The sequence below is a fragment of the Girardinichthys multiradiatus genome, chromosome 15 (assembly GCF_021462225.1).
Source record: "Girardinichthys multiradiatus isolate DD_20200921_A chromosome 15, DD_fGirMul_XY1, whole genome shotgun sequence".
Lineage (NCBI taxonomy): Eukaryota > Metazoa > Chordata > Actinopteri > Cyprinodontiformes > Goodeidae > Girardinichthys > Girardinichthys multiradiatus.
The window spans coordinates 34,750,925-34,774,456 of NC_061808.1; the positions used below are offsets into that span (position 1 = coordinate 34,750,925).

General features: G+C 40.8%; 2 protein-coding genes across 3 annotated transcripts; one reads left to right on the top strand and one right to left on the bottom strand.

Moving 5' to 3' along the window:
* Positions 1-803: 803 nt before the first annotated feature.
* Positions 804-10,843, bottom strand: ginm1 (glycoprotein integral membrane 1). Its single transcript, XM_047387117.1, has 8 exons — positions 10,678-10,843; positions 10,494-10,565; positions 10,295-10,394; positions 9,299-9,453; positions 8,934-9,093; positions 8,613-8,848; positions 4,149-4,312; positions 804-4,062 (listed from the first exon to the last, which is right to left on the bottom strand). The coding sequence occupies exons 1-8, from the start codon at positions 10,747-10,749 to the stop codon at positions 3,957-3,959; spliced, it is 1,065 nt and encodes a 354-aa protein (XP_047243073.1). The 5' UTR covers positions 10,750-10,843; the 3' UTR covers positions 804-3,956.
* Positions 10,811-21,676, top strand: ppil4 (peptidylprolyl isomerase (cyclophilin)-like 4). Of its 2 annotated transcripts, XM_047387116.1 has the most exons (14): positions 10,811-10,942; positions 11,228-11,295; positions 14,152-14,216; positions 14,296-14,413; positions 14,531-14,673; positions 15,637-15,733; positions 15,853-15,969; positions 16,049-16,173; positions 16,291-16,357; positions 18,208-18,319; positions 19,012-19,108; positions 19,238-19,364; positions 20,831-21,035; positions 21,259-21,676. In XM_047387116.1, the coding sequence occupies exons 1-13, from the start codon at positions 10,822-10,824 to the stop codon at positions 21,023-21,025; spliced, it is 1,452 nt and encodes a 483-aa protein (XP_047243072.1). In that variant the 5' UTR covers positions 10,811-10,821; the 3' UTR covers positions 21,026-21,035; positions 21,259-21,676. The 2 variants fall into 2 exon arrangements, with proteins under 2 accessions (XP_047243072.1, XP_047243071.1); XM_047387115.1 differs by having other exon boundaries at positions 20,831-21,676.
* The last annotated feature ends 1,856 nt before the right edge of the window (positions 21,677-23,532 follow it).

Below are 23,532 nucleotides of genomic sequence, written 5' to 3' on the forward strand. Positions count from 1 at the left end.
CTTGAGTCTGAGCCTCTCTTCTCGTGCAGACTTTGGGAACTTCATCTTAAAGATGAAATACAAAATGTCATCTTGAAATGAGGTTTCATCTGAAGAACCTGACCACTGGGCAACCATTTAGTCCTCTCTACCTCGGGCATGATGCTTCTGATATTGGTCCAGAAGTAGCTTAACAAAAGCAATGTGATGCTTGAAGCCAATGACCTGGATGTGTCTGTGTGGTGCCTCTTAAAAGCTCAGACTCTAGCTGCAGTCCACTGCTTGTGAAGGTCCTCAAGGCTGAGGTTCACCTTGTTGCTGGTGCATGTTTTCCATCCACACTTTTTCCTTACACCTAACTTTTCTTTAATATGCTTGGATACAGCACTCTGCGAACAACCAGCTCCTTTAGCAAGAACCTTTGGTGCCTTACTCTCCTTGTAGAGGGTGTCAGTAAAATCTGTCAACACAGCAGTTTTTCATGATTGTGTAGGCCTTAATTCTATATTAAAAACCCTTTTTTGGTCTTGTGTAATATTCTCATCTTCTGAGAAGCTGAACTTTGGGTTTTCATTAGCTGTGAGCCAGTCATTAAAATAAACAGAAATAAATGGTTTATATCCATCTAAGTAATGAATTTGTACAAGTTTAATTGTGAATAGTATTTTTTGATGAGATTGAAATGCAGCTGTGAGGGTTAGGTGGTCTGAAAGCCCTAACGTCTGCACCCTTAAAGCAGCTCCTGCTGTAGAACCAGACCTTGAAGAGTCTCATGTGTCTGTTTCAGCACAAGCTCAGGTTCAACAGAACACATGTCAACAGGGTCACTGTAAGGAAAGCATTTATTAAGCCCAGGTTCCAACCCCAAAACACAACCCAGTTGCAATACAGATTGAACAGAGCTATATCAAATGTTTCATTTTTCAGCAAAATCTCTAAAAATTCATGCTTCCATATTGCCTGCCATAAGAGCTGATTTAGTTTGGGGATGGCTGCCACGCTCACTGGCTACACAACACATGCATGTTTTTTTCTAAAGAGCAAACATCATGCATTCCTGCTCTTAGAGTCCTGTCCAGACTGGTGATCTCAGCTGATCCAAGTAAAAACTGCCAGTTTCTACTGAAAAGTGGAACAAGAATAGACAAAAGCATGTTTATGTTAGCGTCGGACTAACAGCCTGTTAGATTGCTAAGACACCAGCCTGGTTAAACAGTGATGAGAAGAAATGGGTCATCTGAGGCACTCTAGATTACAGAACATGAGATTAGCAACATCTGCCCAGCTTTCACAGGCAAATACAGACCAAGTGCTGAGTCACTTCAATAATGACTTTGTGGTTCATCTTGTTCTGTAGTTTACATCTGTTCAGAGTTCTTTTGTGTTCACCATGCAGGAAGATTATGATCAACTTCATTTGTCTTTTTCAATGTACAGTGCATCTGTAAAGTATTCATGGCGCTACACTTTCTCCACATTCAGTTATGTTACAGCCTTTTTCCAAATGGTATCAAATGAATCTCTTTCATCTAAATTCTCCACATAATACCCCATTATGACCATGAGAAAGAAGTTTGTTGCAAATTTATCACAAATAGAAAACTAAAATCACATTTAAGTGAGTATTCACAGCCTTTACCATGAAACTCAAAATTGAGCTGTGGTGCCTACCGTTTCCACTGATCATCCTTGAGATGTTTCTACAGCTTAAATGGAGTCAATTCTGTGAATGGACATGATTAGGAAACGCACACACCTGTCTATATAAAGTCTCACACAGTGACAGTGCATGTCAGAGCATAAACATCAAGCATGAAGTCAAAGGATACAGAACAATTTCTGCTGCTTTGAAGGTCCCAATGAGCACAGTGGTCTCCATCATTAGTAAAAAGAAGAAGTTTGGAACCACCAGGACTCTTCCTAGAGCTGGCTGGCCGTGTAAACTGAGCGATCAGGGGAGAAGGTCCTTAGTCAGGGAGGTGACCAAGAATCCCATGGTTACTCTGTCAGAGCTCCATTGTTCCTCTGTGGAGAGAGGAGAACCTTCCAGAAGGACAACCATCTGTACAGCAATCCACCAATCAGGCCTGTATGATAGAATGGCCAGATGAAAGCTGCTCCTTCATCAAAGGCACACGGCAGCCCGTCTGGAGTTTGCCAAAAGGCACCTGAAGGACTATCAGACCATGAGAAACAAAATTCTCTGGTCTGATGAGACAAAGACTGAACTCTTTGATCTGAATGCCAGGTGTCATGTTTGGAGAAAACCAGGCAATGCTCATCACCAGACCAATACCATTGAAACATGGTGGTGGCAGCATCATGCTATGGGGATGGTTTTCAGCAATTTGGCTGTAAAGGTGGATTAAGCAAAAGCTGTGAATACTAAATAGAAATGTGATTTCTTAGTTTTTTATTTGTAATAAAATTGTAACAATTTCAAACTTCTTTCACATGTTATAATGGAGTATTGTCTGCAGGATTTTGAGGTAAGAGATTAATTTGATACAATCTGGAAAAAGTCTGTAATGTAACTAAATGTGGGAAAAGTGCAGCACTGTGAATACTTTCCTGGATGTACAGTAAGCAACACACACTGGTACTTTAGTGCCACACAAACCCCTCCTCCTCACTGTGCAGAACAATCAGCAGAACCTCACAGATGTGCAGCAGGCTTCACAAGGAGCTGCTTCTCAGTAATAACATTCAACTGTTTCTAAATTGTGACACGAAACATGCCGAGAAAGTGATCTGCATAGATTTGTCTCAAAGGGCTGCCTTGTTTCACCGCTAATGATTTCCAGTTAAAGTGCGACAGAAGAGCAGGCACTGCCTGCTTGCAAATAAAAACAACTATTTATTGTACTGCATTCAAAGTTTTCAGCTGTGCAGTAGGATCAGATTGATGAACCAATCAGTCGTCCAGGGAGTCGGACAAGTTTCTGCTGATAGGCTCTGATCATATTTATTTATATATATATATATATATATATATATATATATATATACATACATACATCAAAATTAAAACTCTTCAAAATGTATCTTCTTCTAATGCACTTTTTCCAGCTCAACAAAAACAATGGTTAATGTTTTAATGGATAAATAAGGGCGATTGCTGGACGTTCTCCTGCACTCAACTACCAACCTGCAACACTTGTTTTTTTTATGGGTCACAATGAAAAAGAAAAAAAAAGAATCAGCAGGTCAAAGGAGAGCGGTAATTGTTAACAGCCAGTAAAAGCCTGATCGGTGCATCTCTATTCTCTTCTGTTAAGCGTACAGTGCTGCACATCAGCCATTTGTGACTACAACCACTAAAAAGACATACCAATAAAACGAAACAAAACTTTACAAAAAAGATTCATTGTTTTGGTATCACATGATCACTGTCGGGAGTTTCTTTATTTATGCTTTAAATTTGCCTGATTTTCCACTGGCTTTAAAGGAACTGTGTTTAGATAAATACGCTAACTTCATTTATACTGAAAAAATTAAGTGTTTAACAGAAAAACATGGGAAGAGGTAACCCATCATGAATTACCATTTCTTTTTAAAAAGCCCAGAAGAAACTGTTTAGTTTATTATTGCTGCTGTCGGTCATTAACAGAGGTAACAAACACACCAGGCCTTCTGCATTTCCAGTCGTTGCAGAAGTGTGTAAGATTCCTTTTATAGTGGTGAAATATTTGAGAATGAAATGTTTGGAGCAAATTAAACGGAACCTCAATTCCTCCCCCATGTTTTGGAAGCTAATTAATTAAAAAAGTCCACCACTGCTCCCATGGTGGACTTGGTCATTTCACTGGGAGATATACGTTGACGGTCACCTTCATCAGGTGCCAAGACTAAACAGTAAACTGAATTGAAATGGTAAGCATTGGTCACAGGTCTGACTGTAAGCAGGGAACAGAACCAGAGGCCATAACCAAACTGCAAATCAGAAACAAAATGAGCTGGGCCAAGCCTGCTCTTCTTCAAGGCTTCGTATCTTCTTCAGGTGGCTCTAATTCTGCACTCTCCAGCAGACTGAGCTTCTCCTCCTCTGGCATTAGAGTGATGGGGTTTATGTGGAAAATGTGCCTGTGGAACAGATCGGCAAAGAAGGTTGTTAGATAGGAACACGCATGAGGTATTCTCCAGGATCACGTCTTAAGAAATACACTCACTTGTGTTCACAGGCCGGGAAGAACAGGTCCAAGATCTTGACAATGAATGCTGATCCAACAACACCAATCACAACCACCCACATGACTAGGAAGAAGATGGGCAGGGACTCATAGCAGAAGTCCCGTAGACGCTCCCTCGCTTGCTCCACCCACTGACACATGGCCTGAGGAGAGTATGAACATGGAGATTAGACCAGGGGTGCCCAGACCCAGTCTCTGTAGAGCTGGATGACTGAATATGGTTTTCATGGAAATGTTCATAAGTGGCTCAAATATGTTTCTTAGAATGGCTTTTAGTCATGTAAAAATATAACAGACTCTGGTGTCCCTCAAGGAACCACATTGGGACCTTTTATTGTTTCTTATTGATATAAATGATCTTGATACAACATCCAACCCTACTTTATCACTGCAGTTTGCAGACGACACCTGCCTCTCTGCTTTCAATGTTTTAGCTAATTTAATTAGGAAACAAATCAAGATATATGTATTTGTTCCAGATGGTTCCAGACATACAGTACTGACCAAATGTTTGGACACACCTTCTCATTCAAAGAGTTGTCTTTATTTTCATGACTATGAATATTGTAGTTTCACACTGAAGGCATCAAAACTATGAATTAACACGTGTGGAATTATATACTGAACAAAAAAGTGTGAAACAACTGAAAATATGTCTTATATTCTAGGTTCTTCAAAGTAGCCACTTTTTGCTTTGATTACTACTGTTGGACCACTTGTTGCTGAGTATGGGATTATCTGCACGTTGTTGGACGTCACTGTGCCTCTCCAATGGCATTGGCCATTTTGTATCCAGGACAGCCCGCTCCTACATATCCCATCGAGCATTGCGACTGATATGACTGGGCGTCCCAAGTCTGACGTCACAGGACGCTATATAGGAAGGCGCCCATTTTGAACATACGTCTTCAGCTGGAGATTGTGACCCGATCACCAACATCTGAAGCATCACCTGGAGAAGAAGAGTCCTGAGTGGATCTCATTTATTCTCTCTCGTTGGCCAACGAACAATTCATAACTGAGGTTTCTGGACTAGGAAGGCCAGAAATTTCACTTTGCTGATCGAAGACATGAGTTTAACACGTAACTAAAAACACGGAGTTCGAGGAAACGAACCGCCATCGTGTTTCATCCCTAGTCGACTGCTGATGGTCAGATCCTATTTTTCCTTTTCGTCAAGAAGGCCAAAGGACGGGGACTGTCCGCTTTCTTGGAGTTTAACTGTGGACGCGCAGCAACGCTTCAAACCCCCCCCCTTTTTCCTCTCACTCGCTGCCCCAGAAGGAAGACAACAAGTAAAACCCATCCTTTATTTTTATTTTTTTATTAGAAGGCCTGGGCAGGGTCAGAGGTTGTAGTGCGATGATAATCGCTAGTTAGAATCTCATGTGTTCTGAATAATATGTACATGTAACTTTGTTATTGAAACTTTGATGTGTTATGTTGATATCTGGAGCAGCTGCGTTCCTAGCTCTGTGCGTGTTTTACACCTGAGAGTCAAAGCAGGTGGGTTGTAAGACTGGACTGTTAAAATAACCTCATGGTAAAAGTCTCCATTTTCCTTTGTCTCCAACCTCACTGCTCGCTAGCTTGCCGCCAAAAGCTTTATAACCCTTTGTCTGCTCAGGAGTTGGGGGAAGTTTTATGATCAGGATAACTGAGTTACAGTTGGAGCTGCGCCCCCCACTCTCCACTCTCCACCACACCTCTTTGTCATATTCTCAATTTTGCCATAACTGCTGGTTGATTCAATACACACCCACTGCTGTTTTTCTTTATTTTTGCTTAGTTAGATGTGTTACCCTTGTTATGTAGAATTTTGCATGTTGAGTAGGTGAAGATTAATAAATATCCACATAGATGAAGAGAGAGCGTTTTGTGTTCATTGTGTGCGAAAGTGATTTGTCAGTCAAGATAAGGTTAAAGTTCCCCACGTTTCGGCAAAAACGGTCGATTAAACAGTGACATCTCCGGTAATAGCTGCTAGGAAACCACTGCTGAGGACAGGCAACAAGCAGAAGAGACTTGTTTGGGCTAAAGAACACAAGGAATGGACATTAGACCAGTGGAAATCTGTGCTTTGGTTTGATGAGTCCAAGTTTGAGATCTTTGGTTCCAACCACCGTGTCTGTGCGGCGCAGAAGAAGTGAACAGATGGACTCTACATGCCTGGTTCCCATCGTGAAGCATGGAGGAGGAGGTGTGATGGTGTGGGGGTGCTTTGCTGGTGACACTGTTGGGGATTTATTCAAAATTGAAGACATACTGAAGCAGCATGGCTACCACAGCATCTTGCAGCGGCATGCTATTCCATCCGGTTTGTGTTTAGTTGGACCATCATTTATTTTTCAACAGGACAATGACCCCAAACTCATCTCCAGGCTGTGTAAGGGCTATTTGACCAAGAAGGAGAGTGATGGGGTGCTGCGCCAGATGACCTGGCCTCCACAGTCACCGGACCTGAACCCAATCGAGATGGTTTGGGGTGAGCTGGACCGCAGAGTGAAGGCAAAAGGGCCAACAAGTGCTAAGCATCTCTGGGAACTCCTTCAAGACTGTTGGAAAACCATTTCAGGTGACTACCTCTTGAAGCTCATCAACAGAATGCCAAGAGTGTGTGGAGCAGTAATCAAAGCAAAAGGTGGCTACTTTGAAGAACCTAGAATATAAGACATATTTTCAGTTGTTTCACACTTTTTTGTTCAGTATATAATTCCACATGTGTTAATTCATAGTTTTGATGCCTTCAGTGTGAAGCTACAATATTCATAGTCATGAAAAGAAAGAAAATTCTTTGAATGAGAAGGTGTGTCCAAACATTTGGTCTATACTGTATACACTATCATTAAATAACAGAAGGGAAAAAAATAAAATAAAAAAATCAAACTTCATGTTATTTACTGGTAAGAATATAATAGGAAACTGGTTCGCAGCCGAGTGTGAAGCGGCTGGGATGAAGATCAGCTCCTCCAAGTCCAAGGCCATGGTTCTCGACCGGAAAAGGGTGGCTTGTCCTGAGTTCCTGCCTCAAGTGGAGGAGTTTAAGTATCTCAGGGTCTTGTTCACGAGTGAGGGAAGAATGGAGCGGGAGATCGACAGACGGATCGGTGCGGCTGCCACAGTAATGGGGGCGCTGTGCCGGTCCGTTGTGGTGAAGAGCTGAGCCAAAAAGCAAAGCTCTCAATTTACCGGTCAGTCTACGTTCCTACCCTCATCTATGGCCATGAACTTTGGGTCATGACCAAAAGAACGAGATCCTGGATACAAGCGGCTGAAATGAGCTTCCTCCGTAGGGTGGCCGGGCACTCCCTTAGAGATAGGGTGAGGAGCTCGGCCATCCGGGAGGGGCTCGGAGTAGAGCCGCTGCTCCTCCACATCGAGAGGAGCCAGTTGAGGTGGCTCGGGCATCTATATCGGATGCCTCCTGGACTCCTTCCTCGGGAGGTGTTCCAGGCACGTCCCACCGGGAGGAGGCCCAGGGGACGGCCCAGGACACGCTGGAGGGACTATGTCTCTCGGCTGGCCTGGGAACGCCTTGGGCTCCCCCTGGAGGAACTGGAGGAGGTGTCTGGAGAGAGGGACGTCTGGGCGTCTCTGTTGAGTCTGCTACCCCCGCGACCCGGTCCCGGATAAAGCGGAAGACGACAAGTACGAGTACTTCCATCTCCCATTAACTCTGATTATGCTCCCAGTCCCTGCTGGAAACATAATTCCCACAGCATGATGCCGTGATCAGGGTGATATGCAGAGTTAGTATTCTGTGCTGTGCACATAGACCAAATAATTCGATTTTGGCCGCATCTGACCAGAACACCTTCTTCCTCATATTTGTTCTGGCCTCTACATGGCCTGTGGCCAACAGGCAGGAAATCATATGACTTAATCTTCCTTTCAACAACGGACCTATTCTTGCCACTCTTCCATTATGGCCCTATCTGTAGGGTGCATGACTAATAGATGTTGCCTCTAAACATTTATTTAGGGATATAAGGGTAAACGAGGTTTAATACTAATACAACTCTGCATTTTTTAAATATTTTTTTCACTTTATAGTTATGCACTTCGTTGTGTTGGTTTGTCACATAATTACTAAAATACATTGAAGATTAAGGTTGGGGTGTGCACTGTAACACTGTTTATATGCCTGCCTCAAGTGATGTTTGGAGATATTAGCTGACAGGTGGAAATACAAAAAGGGAAACGCAGATTTCCTTTAAGAACATTCTTTTGTTGTCCATAAACACACAGTGTGTGATTGTATTCATCAGCTTGTAAAGCAAAATAACATCTTCTGACAAAATGCCAGAGTTAAAATTCTGTAAAAGTCTCATTTTAAGGACTTTAACAGTCAGTCAGTCCCCAACCAATAAAAGCAACCTCCAACAGAAAAGCCTGGACACACCTTTGCCCTCATGTGGATGTAGCAGTTCCAGTTTAACTTACAGAGTAGGATGATGTCACTTCCTTGGGTGGGCTGCCCATCTTGTTCTGATCCGACGGGCTTGGTTCTGTGTCCTTAAACTCGTTGCTGTATCTGACATCAGACAGCAGGTCGGGGTCCATACGCAGTGGAGTTTCTGGAAGCTTCCCTGGAGCTGCAATCTCCTCCTGCGTGGTCTCTGAGTGCTTCTCTGTGTGGGGGTACTGGCTGGTGGTCTGAGACATCAGCTGTTCTTCATCTGATTTCAGTTGGAGGTAATGAGACAAAAACAAACTGCACCAACGTATGACAATAGAAATAGGCAATAGGGTTGAAAAACAAACCTCTTCTAGAGTTTGGTGGATCTGTGACAACCACATCATTTTCTCTGGGAATCCTAAAGATCTCACTGTGTCCAATGGGGTAAATGTTGGTAAACTGAGCCAGCTTCTGGAAGTCTGGGCTCATCAGTATTTTCACCTCACACATGTCAGGTTGCTGGACCTGAAGACACAAAGAGAAGGTAAAGACTGGAGCGGCTTCTCTGGGGCAGCCACAGGATGGTTTTCTTTAGTGAACCAAACAGTGCCCCTCAACATCTAGGACACACTTTGGAGCAGCGGAGGGGATCTTATCAGCTGTTTCCAGTTAATAATCAAGAAGCATTTTATAGGTTTTGCAAATGTCATATAAGAGAGAAAGGTTTTACCTCTTTGCCTTCCAACTCTATCACTTCACTGAACACCTGAAGAGCCACAACCTCATCGGAGTCGCTGAACAGCCTGTTCTGGCTCACCATCACACGGGTGACGGTCGACAGCAAGTCCCCCGAATCAAACTCACTGCTTCCATTGCTGTTATCCACTGGAACGCACCACAGAGGCATTAATAAACTTCTTTCATCAACAAACTAAAACTGTCAACATCAAGTAGCTGGATGTGGAAAAACGCTGAAAATAGTTTACATGTGTCATGTAAAGGAAACATACTTTAATACCCGGAGGATTTTACTGTATTTGTAGATTTTAAATGATGAAGAAGAGAGTCAGCTGTGTAACTTTGTACTGCTGTTTTTAATCAGTTTTATTTTACTGCAAATATTTTATTAAGACAAATATTTAATATATGCGGATAGCATTTGTTATTTATAGCTCATAAAAAGATCACAGTTGTTTAAATTCTGTATTGGCCGGTCAGAGATTTACAGACAAATCAGCAATCACCCTGAAAATCTCTGATCGGGGTATTTTTTACTTTTACACTGATATATTACACGCCTTATGTATTCCAGCTGTACACCAGTATTAAATTGGGCCAGTTTATATATGATGATAGCTGAGATAATAAAGCTCATTAAGAGGGATGGTAACATCAGAAAGAATGTGAAAATTCAGGAAAGCATAGCAACCAATAAAAGCAGTCCTAGGCTTTTATTGGAGCTAAAACTAAAATATGACACGTCAACACAAATGAAATAAGTATTAGAAGCTATGAGGTGATTTCCAAAGAGATATTAGCTGAAAGCCGAATTTCTCCCTACTCTCACCTGATTGGTTTGAAAAATAAGACAGACAAGTCAAATGAAGTGTTCAGGAAGCCTGAGGAGCCATTATTCAGGACCAGTTAAAAAGATTACAGGAAGGTCTTCCACTCATGCTTTAACATGTTCCTCTCCAGGCTTCAAGGAGAAGTTAGGAAAACTCACAGAGAAGAGCCTGGCAGTTGAACCTGGTGACTCCGAAAAGCTCCACTGGGATCTCATTGACCAGCACCTGCTCTTCGCCCACTGAGATGTTAAAATTGATCTGGAAAAAAAAAAGAAAACACAGGAATGACTCATGAGGTCATCTCCTGATTTCCCAGCTTAGGAACCTGGATTATTCCCACTGTGGCCATAAATTTACCTGTAAGCTGTTGGACTGTTGTAGCTTGGTGTCTGGAAGTGTTCCTGTTGTCACGTTAATCAAGATATTTTCCTGCGTGGATAAATAACTCAGAGTGAGAAGAAGAAACGCCCGGACAGCTCCATTTAAGCAGAAAGGTTAACACCAAGGCTAACATCAGTCATGACACCTCTTTAGCTCTTACCGTGTTCAGCTGCTTGGTCGTTGACTCGGCGACTAAAAGAAGAACAACCAGACAAACTGTGGGACTCGCCATCTCTGGTTTTAGCTCACATCCACAAAAAACGAGACTCAGGAAAAACCGCTGCGCACACCTACGGACTTGCGCATGCGTACGGAATGTTCTTTTGTTTTTCTCGCGAGACGTGCAAACGTCAGTATGGCGGTGCTCCTTGAAACAACGCTGGGGGATATTGTAATTGATTTGTTCACAGAGGAAAGACCTAAAAGTAAGACTATATGAACAGTTAACCAGAACTACGTGTCAAATTATTAGCCCGTTCATATCTAAGCGAGACATTTAGGCGCGGATTTACAGAATATGGCGGTATTAGCCTGGGTGGTTAGCTAGTGTGTTGTCTATTCGTTTCATTCAGGGTTTCTTTACCTTGTTACAGCGTTTATTTTATCCATCACTTCTACGCAGTTGTAAGAAGTTACTTTATAATTTACCGCCAAACACATCATGTGCTAATATTAACTCTTGGTGCATCTAAAACTCTGCTCTCTTTCAGCCTCCCTAAGCTTCCTGAAATTATGCAAAATAAAATACTACAACTACTGTCTCATCCACAATGTGCAGGTAAAACTAAACGCTCTTATTTGAAATTGTCAAATCTGTTCTTTTTTGCTAACTATGTGCCGTATCAGGGAGCCTCCACAGGAGGGCGCCCAAACAAGATTACATTCAAAGCTACTATTGTTGATACAGATTGGTGAAGATGGTGAAGGAAATGATTGCCTTGGGTTCTTTTATCAAATGTAAAATAGCAGAATAACCACAGTAAAACCAACATCACAGTTTAATCTAAAAGCTGAACATTCTGGTCACCTAAAATCTGAAATGGTATTGTCAAGGTTCCTCCGCGTTTTTCATGTCAAAATCATATACTTTTCAATTTCCAAATACCTTAGTCCTTTTTTTTTTTTTAGACAATTTTAAAAGTAAGTCAAACTACACAGATTCACTTTGAAACTACGGTAGATATGTATACCAATGGTCAGGCTTTCAAAACTACCTACAAAAACTAGAGCCTGTAAGGAGGATGGATCTATAGACTGACAGACAGGGGGATGACGGAAAACAGATGACTGGATGGATAGATGAGTGTGTGGATTAATGGGTAGCTTGCTGGTTGATGGAGAACAAATTGATGAATATTTTGACAAACAGGTAGATGGTTTGGTGGATGGACAAATGAATGGAGGATTCAGATCTAGAAATAACCTAAATCAAATTCCATACTTTTCCAGTCTGTGTAGAAACCATGCACTGTTGTCATAAATGGCTTTTTTTTCTCCAGAAAGTTGTTACAATTGGCTGGTGGACAGAAAACATGTCCTCAACAGAAGAGCTGTTGTCTGAAACTGTGAAAAACATTCAGTCTTCTTTAGGAAGGAGAATCAACACAGATTGGAAAATACAGGTACATCTCAAAAAATTAGAATATTGCTTAAAAGTGCAATATCTTTCGGAAGTCATTTCAGAAAGTGAAACGGTTATTTTAAAGTAATTCATTCCACATAGAGAAAAATATTTCAAGCTTTTATTCCTTGTAATTTTGATGATTAGGGTCTACAGGTAGAGAAAACCCAAAATTAAATGTCTCAGAAAGTTAGAATATCACAGACCAATAAAAAAAATTATGTTTTAAGCACAAATGTCAGGCTTCTGAAAACTTTACCCATTTCTATGCACTCAATACTTGGTTGGGCCTCCTACTGCATGAGTTACTGCGTCAGTGCACCGTGGCATAGAGGCGATCAGCCTGTGGCTGAAGTGCTCTAGAGGTTCCTGATAGATGGCTGCATTGACTGGACTTCAGAAGACCCAGTGGACCAACACCAGCAGATGACATGGCACCACAAACTAACTGTGAGAACTTCACACTAACTTCAAGCAGCATAAATTCTGTGCCTCTCCACTCTTCATCCGGACTCTGGGACCTTGATTTCCAAATTAAATGCTGAATTTACTTTCAAGAGGAATTTGGTCCATTGAGCAACATTCCAGTTCCTTTTCTCCTTAGCCCACATTAGGCACTTCTGACGTCTTTGATTCAGGAGTGGCTTGACATGAAGAATGCAACATTTGTAGCCCATGTGTTGAATTTGTCGGTGCTTGCTAAGTCCAGCCTCAGTCCACTCCATGTGGAGCTCCCTTAAATTCTTGAATGGATTTCACTTGACAATCCTCTCAAGGCTGGGGTTTCCTACTTGGTGCACCTTTTCCCACCACACTTCTTCCACACTTCTACCTTCCACTCAATTTTCTGCGACTATGCCTGGATACAATGACCTTTTGTTGCTTATCCTCCCTGTGAAGGGTGTCGATAACTGTCTTCTGGACATCTGTCCATTCAGCAGTCTTCTCCATGATAGTGTGACCTATGACCCAGAGTGAGAGGCAGTTTTAAGGCTCAGGTAACCTTTGCCGGTGTTTTTTTGAGTTAAGTAGCTGATTAGGGTGTGGCATCATGAGTGTCCAATAATGCACTTTTTTACTGTATTCTAATTTTCCGAGACACTGAATTTCGGGTTCTCGTTATCTGTAAGCCATAATCATCAAAATTACAAGAAATAAAGGTTTCAAATACCTCACTCTATGTGTAATGATTCTATATAATAAATGAGTTTCACTTTCTGAGATGACTGGCAAAAAACATTGCACTTTTACGCATTATTCAAATTTATTTTAGATGCACCTGTATGGTTGTGTGTCTAGTCAGTAGCAATAGTGGCTAAAAAGTATATTTATATATAAATGAAAAATATCAGAAATGCTAGAAAATATCCTTATCATCTGGTTAGCTCTAATAAAATAAAAATTTGCCACTTTCATTCAGTGTGACATACTGTGCTAGTCCTTACATTATTTTTTAGCTTATAACTTCTTTATTCTCAGTTGGATTTTAAAAGGCAAACCTTCATAAGAACGGCTATAAAACTGACAATATTTTGATGTGATTTAAGAGATGCATCATGTGTGTAATGTCCAGCTAAATAATCTTAATATCTAATGCTGTATACAGAAAGCATTGTCATTATGGAAACCTTAGAGAAGAAGAATAAGATATAACCATTTCTTGGTAATTCTACACAGAAACTAGGAAAGAAAACAGGGCTTTTTGTGGGCACTTCCTAATACATTCATATACAACGAAGTACTGGTAGAATGTTAAAAAACAGATATTGCTAAATTACTACAATTAGCTGTATCTGAACTTCGGAGCAAGTGCAAAAAAATGGAAACATCAGAACCTTAGGTGAAAAAAATCATATGAGAATTAAGATAAATACTAATTATGATCAAATATTGTATTGAGAAAAAAGTCATGTAAATCAGAAATATCTAAAATGTTACTGTATGTTCAATGATCCTGGTATGACCAACTGTTTGTCATGAAGAAAATGATTCCAAGTTCTGTCCTTTTCTCAGAGGGACTTCATTCTGCAGACTGGAGATCCTACTGGAACAGGCCGTGGAGGCGAATCTGTCTACTGGTCAGTCATGGAAGCTATTTGAGATATTTGGGAAGCAGGATTAGTACCATGAAAACCTTTCTGTGCTCTGGATTCACAGCAAACTTTATGGAGACCAGGCGCGCTTTTTTGATACGGAGAAAGTGCCGCGCATCAAACACAGGAAGAAGGGGACGGTTTCCATGGTGAACAATGGAAATGATCAGCATGGCTCTCAGGTGATTGAGAAGCATATTTGGAGAACTTACAGTTCATTCATATTTAAAACATAGCTATTTTTAAATGACCCTGTCTGATATACCATGGGAATCATTTGCTTCTTCTGTCCTTCCCAGTTTCTCATCACAACTGGGGAGAACCTGGATTATCTGGATGGAGTCCACACTGTGTTCGGAGAAGTTACAGAAGGATTGGATGTCTTGACCAAGATCAACGAGTCGTTTGTTGACAAGGATTTTGTTCCATTTCAGGATATCAGGTGAGTTGGAGCAAAGGGTTGGTTTATATCAGAAAGGGCCACATTTGAGTCCAGCTCCACCTGCAGAGTATTCATTCGCTTGAACTTGTTCCACCTTTTGTCATGCTGCACTCACGAACCTCAGTGTATTTTATATGATAGACTAGCACAAAGTAAAGTAGTTCATACGTATAAAGTTGGAGGACATTTTTAAGAAAAGAATCTAGACTTTGTGGAATTTATTTGTATTCAGACCAATTGACTTAAATCCCACCATAATAATCCAGGTAAAATATCCGTCTGAAGTCACGTGAGTTAAAAAAAAAGCCCAGCTATGTGTAATTTAATCTCAGTATTAATGTAGCTGTTCCCATTGTCAGTTTGCCACAAACCAGGTAGGAGACAGCACTGTCAGTAAGAGGCAGGCGAAGCTCTTAAATACAAAAGGCAGGAAACCAACACTATACATTACTCCGAACACACCACTTCTGCTGTGAAACATGGTGGTAGCAGCGTCATGCTGTGGGGCTGGTTTCTTCCGCAGGGACAAGAAATCTAGTTGATGGGAGGATGGATAGAGCTACATCAGAATCAGCTCGATTTGTTTGTGCTCACAATATTTGACTTAGTTTAAAACACAGCGTACAAAAATTATATATAAATATATAATATTTAGAAGAAATAAAAAGAACAAATATGTACATTTGTGTCTGTACATCCAATAATTTATTTAATAAAAAAAAAAAGATTAGAATAGAGCAAATATATGTATTTCTGAGGCAGTGAGGAAGGGAGTGTGGGGCGTGTTAAGACCATTTATACAATAATGTTCTGACCCTTTACCTCCCAACATCTTCCTTGGTACTGAACAACTGGACATCAAAAGTCTGTCTCCACCACACCTGACTGTGCAAAAACTGTCACTTTATCACCTGATTATAGGATTTTATTGTTTAATCATGAGGAGTTGTCATTGTAATGCAGGATAAACCACACAGTAGTCCTGGATGATCCGTTCGACGACCCTCCGGATCTGCCAGTTCCAGATCGATCACCTGAGCCCACCAAAGAGCAGCTAGATGTGAGAACAGCAGTGTTATTTGTTATGGCAGTAATGAAGAGGCTCAGGGCCCTCAGACAAATCTGAATGACTATAAATACTACAATTGGGAGCCACAGTTGTTTTCCATGTATACGCAGAGTGGTCGTATTGGAGCCGATGAAGTAATCGAAGATGCAGATGGGAAAGGGGCCGAGGAGCTGGAGGAGAGGCTGAAGGAGAAAGAAGCCAAGACTCAGGCCATCCTGCTAGAGATGGTGAGACAAAGATCTGCTCTCTGTCCTCTGCTGAACATACTGAAGATACAACCTGAGAGTGTTCTAACCTTTCCTGCAGGTTGGTGACCTTCCTGATGCAGATGTCAAGCCTCCTGAGAACGTTCTGTTTGTTTGCAAACTGAACCCAGTAACCACAGATGAGGACCTCGAAATCATCTTTTCTCGCTTTGGGTCCATAAAAAGGTGACGTCAGCCTCTGAAGTTTTACCAAACAGGCTTTTACTTATTTATGAATTACCTTTTTTTTGTGCATGCAGTTTGCGGTGATTTTCTGTGATTTCCTGACTTTGTTCTGTATAGTTGTGAGATCATCAGAGACTGGAAAACTGGAGATTCCCTCTGCTACGCTTTCATTGAGTTTGAAAAGGTGAGCTGCATCAACCCTGTACACCAATAAGACCATAAGTTAATGCTGATCATCTAAAATAAGCAGGTCCTTCTTTTGTCGCCTGACCTGTCATGTTCAATGGTCCTAAAAATCTGTCCGTCCTTCTATCTGTTTGCCAATCCAGTCTACCGTGCTTCTTTCTTTCTTTCTTTTAGTCTGTGATTTTTGCAGGTTCCGTATTTACAGCCTAATTTCGGTGGAAATATTACAGTACATTTTTGTTCTTAAGCTTTAAGCATGGTCCAGACTGGACAGAGATATCTGGAGGTTGGAAAAGTTGGGTTTTGGGCAGGAAAATGTTGGGAATCCCTGTAAAAGGCATTTGATTGATTCAAAAACGCTGCAATTTATATCTTGCCCTGAAAATCCAGTGTGAACGTGACTAAAACAGATGACGTGGATTTGTTTACATATAACTGTGTATATAACTATATACGTATATAAATTCTGCATTCATCCTGCGGTACAACCCACTGGATAGCTCGCACATCCAGGTGGAGAGAAGAGGAATGAAAGCCAGTAGATCCAATAGAGAATACATGTGTTTTAATGAGTGGGAAGCAGGTGAAGCTTGAAGAAGCAGAGGCGCTGAAGGTTGGTGCGTTCAGGTACCTGGGGTCAAGCATCCAAAGCAAGTCGTTTATTCAGCTCTGCTTTATTAGACATGATTTAACTGGGTTAGATTTCCTAAAACACTTCAAATAAAAAATGGGCCAAAGTGGCTGCTGTTGTAACACTGATGTTATTAGCATGACCTAGCAGTCCACTATTTATTCTACTTCATGTGTTTTTTGTTGTCCTGGTACACCACGAGGAAATATAAGTTGATAACATCATGTTTTTCCATTCAGCTGCTGTTTGGTTTTTATAATGGAAATATATGAGGTGGAAAAACCCTACAGGATGTGAAGTCTGGAAATCCGTCATAAACTAAGTTTGTTCTTTTTATGACAAGTTGATTAGAGATTGTTGGAGCCATTATGACAGAGAAGTGAAAGTGAAGTAAATAAATGTTGCAACACATCCACACATGTACCTGGTGTGTTCTAGACCTGCTGCACCATGTAGAAATAAAACCTGAGGAGTTGTAAATGTGGATGTCGAGGAACTCCCTCTTGTTTTGCCAGCGATGCTTAGATCTTGTATGAGTCGATTATTTGAGATAATGGGGATCTTCATATTTGCACAGTTTGGTTTTCTGTGCTGAACTGTTTGGACCTTTGATTTTAGGGAATAATGGTGCTGCAGCGATTTCACCTTCTGTCTTAACTCATCCCAACAATGAAACAGAAAAACCACCGTCTGAAACAGCTGGGTGCATTGCATATTGAAACCACTAGAGGGTGCTATGTTTAGAGTAATGTTGATTTTCATTCTTGGCCAGTGGCATCTGCTGATGTACCAAACGGTTCTTGTAGAGAAGCCAGAATGACCTGGCTCCTTTAAAAGGAAGAGAAGAGAGAAGTGCAGCAGGGGTACATCTCATTAAAATAAAGCTCATTTTCCTCCTTCCATATAAATACCATGATTTTATCCTGGGTTCCTGAACTTGACAGCCGGTATCATTTGGTTTTTGCTTTTCCAGACCTGCGTGTCCTTGCATGAATCTGATGGCAGGAGGTTTTGAGAAATTGATGATTATACTTTCAGCAGGTACTGAGTAGCAGAATATAATGAGGTTAGGTTATGCAGCTGTATCTGAAATGGGAGGTATGTTGTTACACATGGTCTAATTGGTGAAATTAAAGCTGAGTTTTGATCATATTAACTTGTTTTTTTACTTGCAACTTATCATTAATGTACCATATATGTACCTATTTCCTTGACAGGAGGAAGACTGTGAGAAGGCTTACTTCAAAATGGACAATGTGCTAATTGATGACCGACGGATCCATGTGGACTTCAGCCAGTCTGTTGCAAAGATCAAATGGAAAGGGAAAGGTGTTCATGCCGAGGCCTGATTTTTAATATTTTCCTCTTTGTAGAAATGACATAGTGTTGTCCAATTAACTGCAGCTTTTACAGCTTTCTTTTTGTTTCTCTAACTTTAAAAGGATAACTCAGTATTTTTAAAGTGAATTTCTTTAAAGTTTAGAAGCAGTGAGCATCTTAGCTGCAGTAGATGTCTTTGTGTTGCCTTCATTTAGGTCCTTGATTGTTTACATAGGAAATGTAGGTAGGAGGTGTGCACCAATCATGACCTTCCTGTGTGAAGCACAAGATGAAGGTGGGACATGTAAAACTGTTCCAGTAAGCAGATCAGTCTGATATAAAAGGAAAGAACAATTAATCATTAAAAAAGCAAGAGAAAAAAAATCCATAAAATAGGATTCACATAAACTGCTATAATATTTTTGCATTGCTTTACTTCCATCACTTGTGAGAACTCACTCTGTTTCCTGTGGATATAGTTATTGACTTCTCTGTAGATGACAAATTAGGCTTAAAGGTTTGATGTGTTCAGACTAGCCATCAGCTTCAACCTCCAGAACCAACTAATCTGGATTTAAACTAAACTGAAGATCTACTGAACATGAGATGTTAGCTGCTATGTGTTTAACAGAACCTCGTGTCAAAATGTCTGAACTACCCCTTTAAGTTAGCTGATCATTCTTATTGCATCTGTGTTCTAGGTGGGAAATACACTAAAGATGACTTCAAAGCCTACGAGAAGGACCTGGAGAACCGTTCCAAAGTGGCTCTCAAAGATCAAATGAAGCCTAAACAAGAGTATCCTTCTGGGTTAAGATGCCTGGGAATGTTTTGTTTTTCTACTTCATATCAATCTGATTTATACCTACAGTACCTGTCTGCACTGCCCCTCTCTTCCTTGTTAGGGTTCCATAACTTTTTATAAAGCTCTAAGTATGACCTGCTGATTGAGGACGAAGAGGAGACCACCAGCCATCGGCACTCTGAGAAGAAACACAAGAAGCATCATCATCATTCAGACGATGAAGACAGCAGGAAATCCAAAAAGCACAAGGTCAATTCACAGAAAAGCACCTTTAACATTGCCTAAATGTTCTGAGCTTGCAGGTATTATTATGTTCTCCCTGTTTTCATCGTTCCAGCTACTTTATACAGCTTGTGAGAACTAGTGTTGCTTCCAGACATGTGCACCAATCTATCTGGATTATTAGAAGGTGATAACATTACAACTAGTTGCTGTAGGGTTAACAGAACAGTGTTTTATTGTTTAGCTCTGTTTTAAAACAAAGATGAAAATCAAAAACTTTTAGCTCACATAAAGTCAACATCCATGTCAAAACCATCAAAACACCCAGTAAAGAGGCAAAGACAGCCGTGCCTTTCCTGTGAGGAAGGACATTTAAAGAAGGAGGCCTCTTCAGGGATTGGTTGAGCCACCAGTGGAATGATCCCATCACCTGCAACTAAACCAAAAGAAAAAGAAAAAGAAACAGACAAGGCTGTTGGTGGTAACAGAAACCCATGTCATCAGCCTTCCACCACCGTGCTACACTGTTGCATGGGAGTGCTCTGATAAGCTCAGATAAACAACCGTGGATTTCGTTAAGTATCTGTTTAATGTGGTTCTGGGCTCCCAGGGACACAGCGGTGCAGTGTCACCAGAAAAACATGCCATATCTTAATGAGGACGGTATTTTATTTTCCAGCAGTTAAGACCGTTTGGGTTAAGCGTTGGATGAAGGCCTCTCGCTGAGGAATCCTGAAGCAAAAAGAGATAACAATATTTAGACGTGGTGTGTAAGAATCAGCAGCATGTTGACTGTTATTACAGTCTTATTGTAACGATGTTTTAAACAAGGAGGCGTTTTAATTATTTCTGAAGCTGTCTGTTCACCTTGGATATCTTCCTGGTCATTAAAATGTTCTGAGTGCTGCAGAATGAGCACGCCAACATATCTGTAAGGAAGTGGTGTTTGAGCAAATGTGGAGCTTTGTGATTCTGTCTTGTGTCACTGATCTGCAGGAGTTTGGCCTACTTTGGAATGTCACTGATGGGAACGCCAGTCAGGTTTTAGAAACATGAATACAGAGGCATGTTGGCCGTCTGCAGACCTTTACTGGCTCCTGTAGATTTTATGACCTCAGGGTTTCCTAAGAATGATACCAGCTGACAAATGTTCAAATTCTCCTGTGAAAAATGTGTTTCCTTGTTTCTTGTGTTCCTTTATTCTCTTTCATATCAACGTTTACTGTTTCATTCAATTTCCAAGAAGCCTCACCTCACTTCCTTAAGGGATGTAAAAGTAGAAACGTCTAAATGTTTAAACCTATTGTACAAGTGATTAAAATTCATGTGAAAGTGGGAAAATAATAAACTACGTGGAAAAGTCTTTCCTAGATGTTCGAAATTGAATAAAAAGAGGAAAGAGTCCGTATTGGTCCATTTTTGAAGTGACCCTGTAAGCTTTTCCCTGACATCCTTATTGTTCCTCTTTGTGCTGTCTGTCCTCACGTTTCCAGGACAGCGAGGAGAGCAGGCGCGACAGAAAGTCAGGCCGCCAGCGCTCCCGCTCACGATCACGAGACCGAGATCACAAACATGGCAAGTCCCGGCTCAAACACGGGAAGGAGGGGCGTGATAAAGGTCACAGGGACAGGAGCCGCAGTCGTTCTCCCAGGAAGTCCAAGGATAAAGAGAGGAGCAGAGTCAGATGAGGGAGGAAAGGCAAGGGAACTTTCCTGCTCTTGATTTACTGATATAATTTTCATAACTTTCGTGTAAAATCACTTAGCCCCACCTTAAAGCAAAAGTGACACCATCTGAGCAATTTCTAGATAAACAAATTAAAGAAGTGTAGTTTTTCTGAATCGGAGATAGATTCACTATGAGGTGGAAGTTGTCTGAACTGTTCTACATATTTAATCCTTGCATTTTTATACCATGACAGACTTCCCCATCGCAGTGTTGTTGACTTTCTGCATCTTCCTCTTGTGTCTGTGGCACATTTAGAACAAAGGCAGCAGATGATCCCACCCGCCACTGACTCTTGGGTTTTTTTTTGTATTCATTAAATGTCGGCATGGAAAGTTGCTGGGTGGAGTGTGTCCCCACACGGCTGAGGGAAACCACTGGTGTCTCCCTCCACCCACCTCTAGACCCGAGGTTTATATCCAAATGTCACAGCTGATATCCTTATCTGCAGGCTCTTGATGAATTTCAAACAGGTGTTTCTTTAGGGCTTTATCTGGTAGTTTATGACAGCTGTTAAACATTTTCATTTACAGAGATTATGTTCTGGCAAATTAAGCTGAAAAGTTACATTTTAAATTGGATTTCAAGCACAATAAACATCTTCAACATTTTTATGCATGTTTTCCTTGTTTCTTTAGTTCATAATCTTTCTGCCTATTGATCATGAGGGTAGTGATTTAGCACCACGGTGGATTTGTTTACATCTGGATTGGTTTGCATTTTGTTGTCTTTGTAAGACCTTAAAATTAGCTGAATTTGTCCCTTTTAAGCACAGTGCTGTAAAAAATAATCACCACCTCTTCTGTTTTTACCACACTTAATCGTTTCACCAAACAAATGTTATCATAACTATACAGACGACACACAGCTATACGTTACGATGTCACCAGGTGACCATGAACCCATTCAAGCGCTGGGTAAATGCTTAGAAGAAATCAATGCATGGATGGGCCTAAATGTTCTTCAGCTGAATCAAAACAAAACTGAAGTAATAATCTTTGGACCAAAGGAAGAGCGTTTAAAAGTTAGCACACACCTTCAGTTAATACAGCTAGAAACCACCAATCAGGCTCGAAACCCGGGTGTAGTGATGGACTTAGACCTGAACCTTCAGAGACACATAAAGATAGTAACTAGGTTGGCCTTCTATCACCTAAAGAACATCTCCAGGACTAAAAGACTAATGTCTCAGCAGGACCTTGAAAAACTAATTAATGCATTCATCTTTAGTAGAATTTATTACTGCAACGGTGTCTTCACAGGTCTGCCTAAAAAGTCAATCAGACAGCTGCAGTTGATCCAAAACGCTACTGCCCGCGTCCTCACTAGAACTAAGAAAGAATCACCGGAGCACAAACTCTATTTTAAATAGACTTTAAAATACTTCTGTTAGTCTATAAATCACTAAATGGCTTAGCACCAAAATACATTACAGACTTGTTGTCAGTGTATCAACCACCCAGACCTACTCTGCATACCCAGAACCAGAACTAAACATGGAGAAGCAGCTTTTAGTTCTTATGCTCCACTAATCTGGAATAAACTCCCAGAAAACTGTAAAAGTGCTGAAACCTTAAGTTGCTTTAAATCAAGATTAAAAACTTATTTGTTTAGAGTGGCCTTTGACTGGACCATCTAAACATTATTAGTTACGTTTTCAGTCCAATTTTCCTTTCATTTTCTTGTCCATCATTCTATTCTCTTAATTTTTTTTAATGACCTCTGTTGTTTGATTTTCTGTATCATTGTAGTTTTTTTTCCGTATGTACAGCGCCTTGAGTGCCTTGTTGCTGAAAAGAGCTATAAATAAACTTGACTTGACTTTATCTAAACAGAACAGGCCGATCAATGGCATACCTTTACCAGCTATGTCTTCTATGGCCGCCACCATGTGCCAGGAGAATGTCTACGATTTAACTCTTAGATTAAATTAGAAGAAATAAATAAATTCAAATCTATCTCATAGATGTACGTATAACATTTGCTATAATGGTCCATGATGACTTCTGTTTGACTCATGTTGTTTTTTATCGCAAAAATGGCCAAATGAGCTGGTTAACGTTACAATTCATACACTACTAAAATACCTTTGATAAAGTTCAGTAAATGTGGGGCATGTAGGCTAAGTTGTATTTTCTACTTCTGTGTGTGTAAAAATGATGATGTGATCAGAGTATTTTATTTTTTTAAATTTTATTTATTTATCTAAATAGCAGACATCTTATCAGTTCTCAGGACTTGCAATCTCATTAATTTTTATTCTCTAAGAATAATTTCTGTCATATATCACACTGGCCTCTCCTTGAACCGTCACCTTAACGTGGTGGAGGGGTTTGAGTGCTCAAATGATCCTAGAGGGTATGTTGTCTGGGGCCTAAATGCCCCTGGTAGGGTCTCCCATGGCAAACAGGCTCTAGGTGATGGGTCAGACAAAGAGTGGTTCAAGAATCCCTCATGAAGAACAAAATAT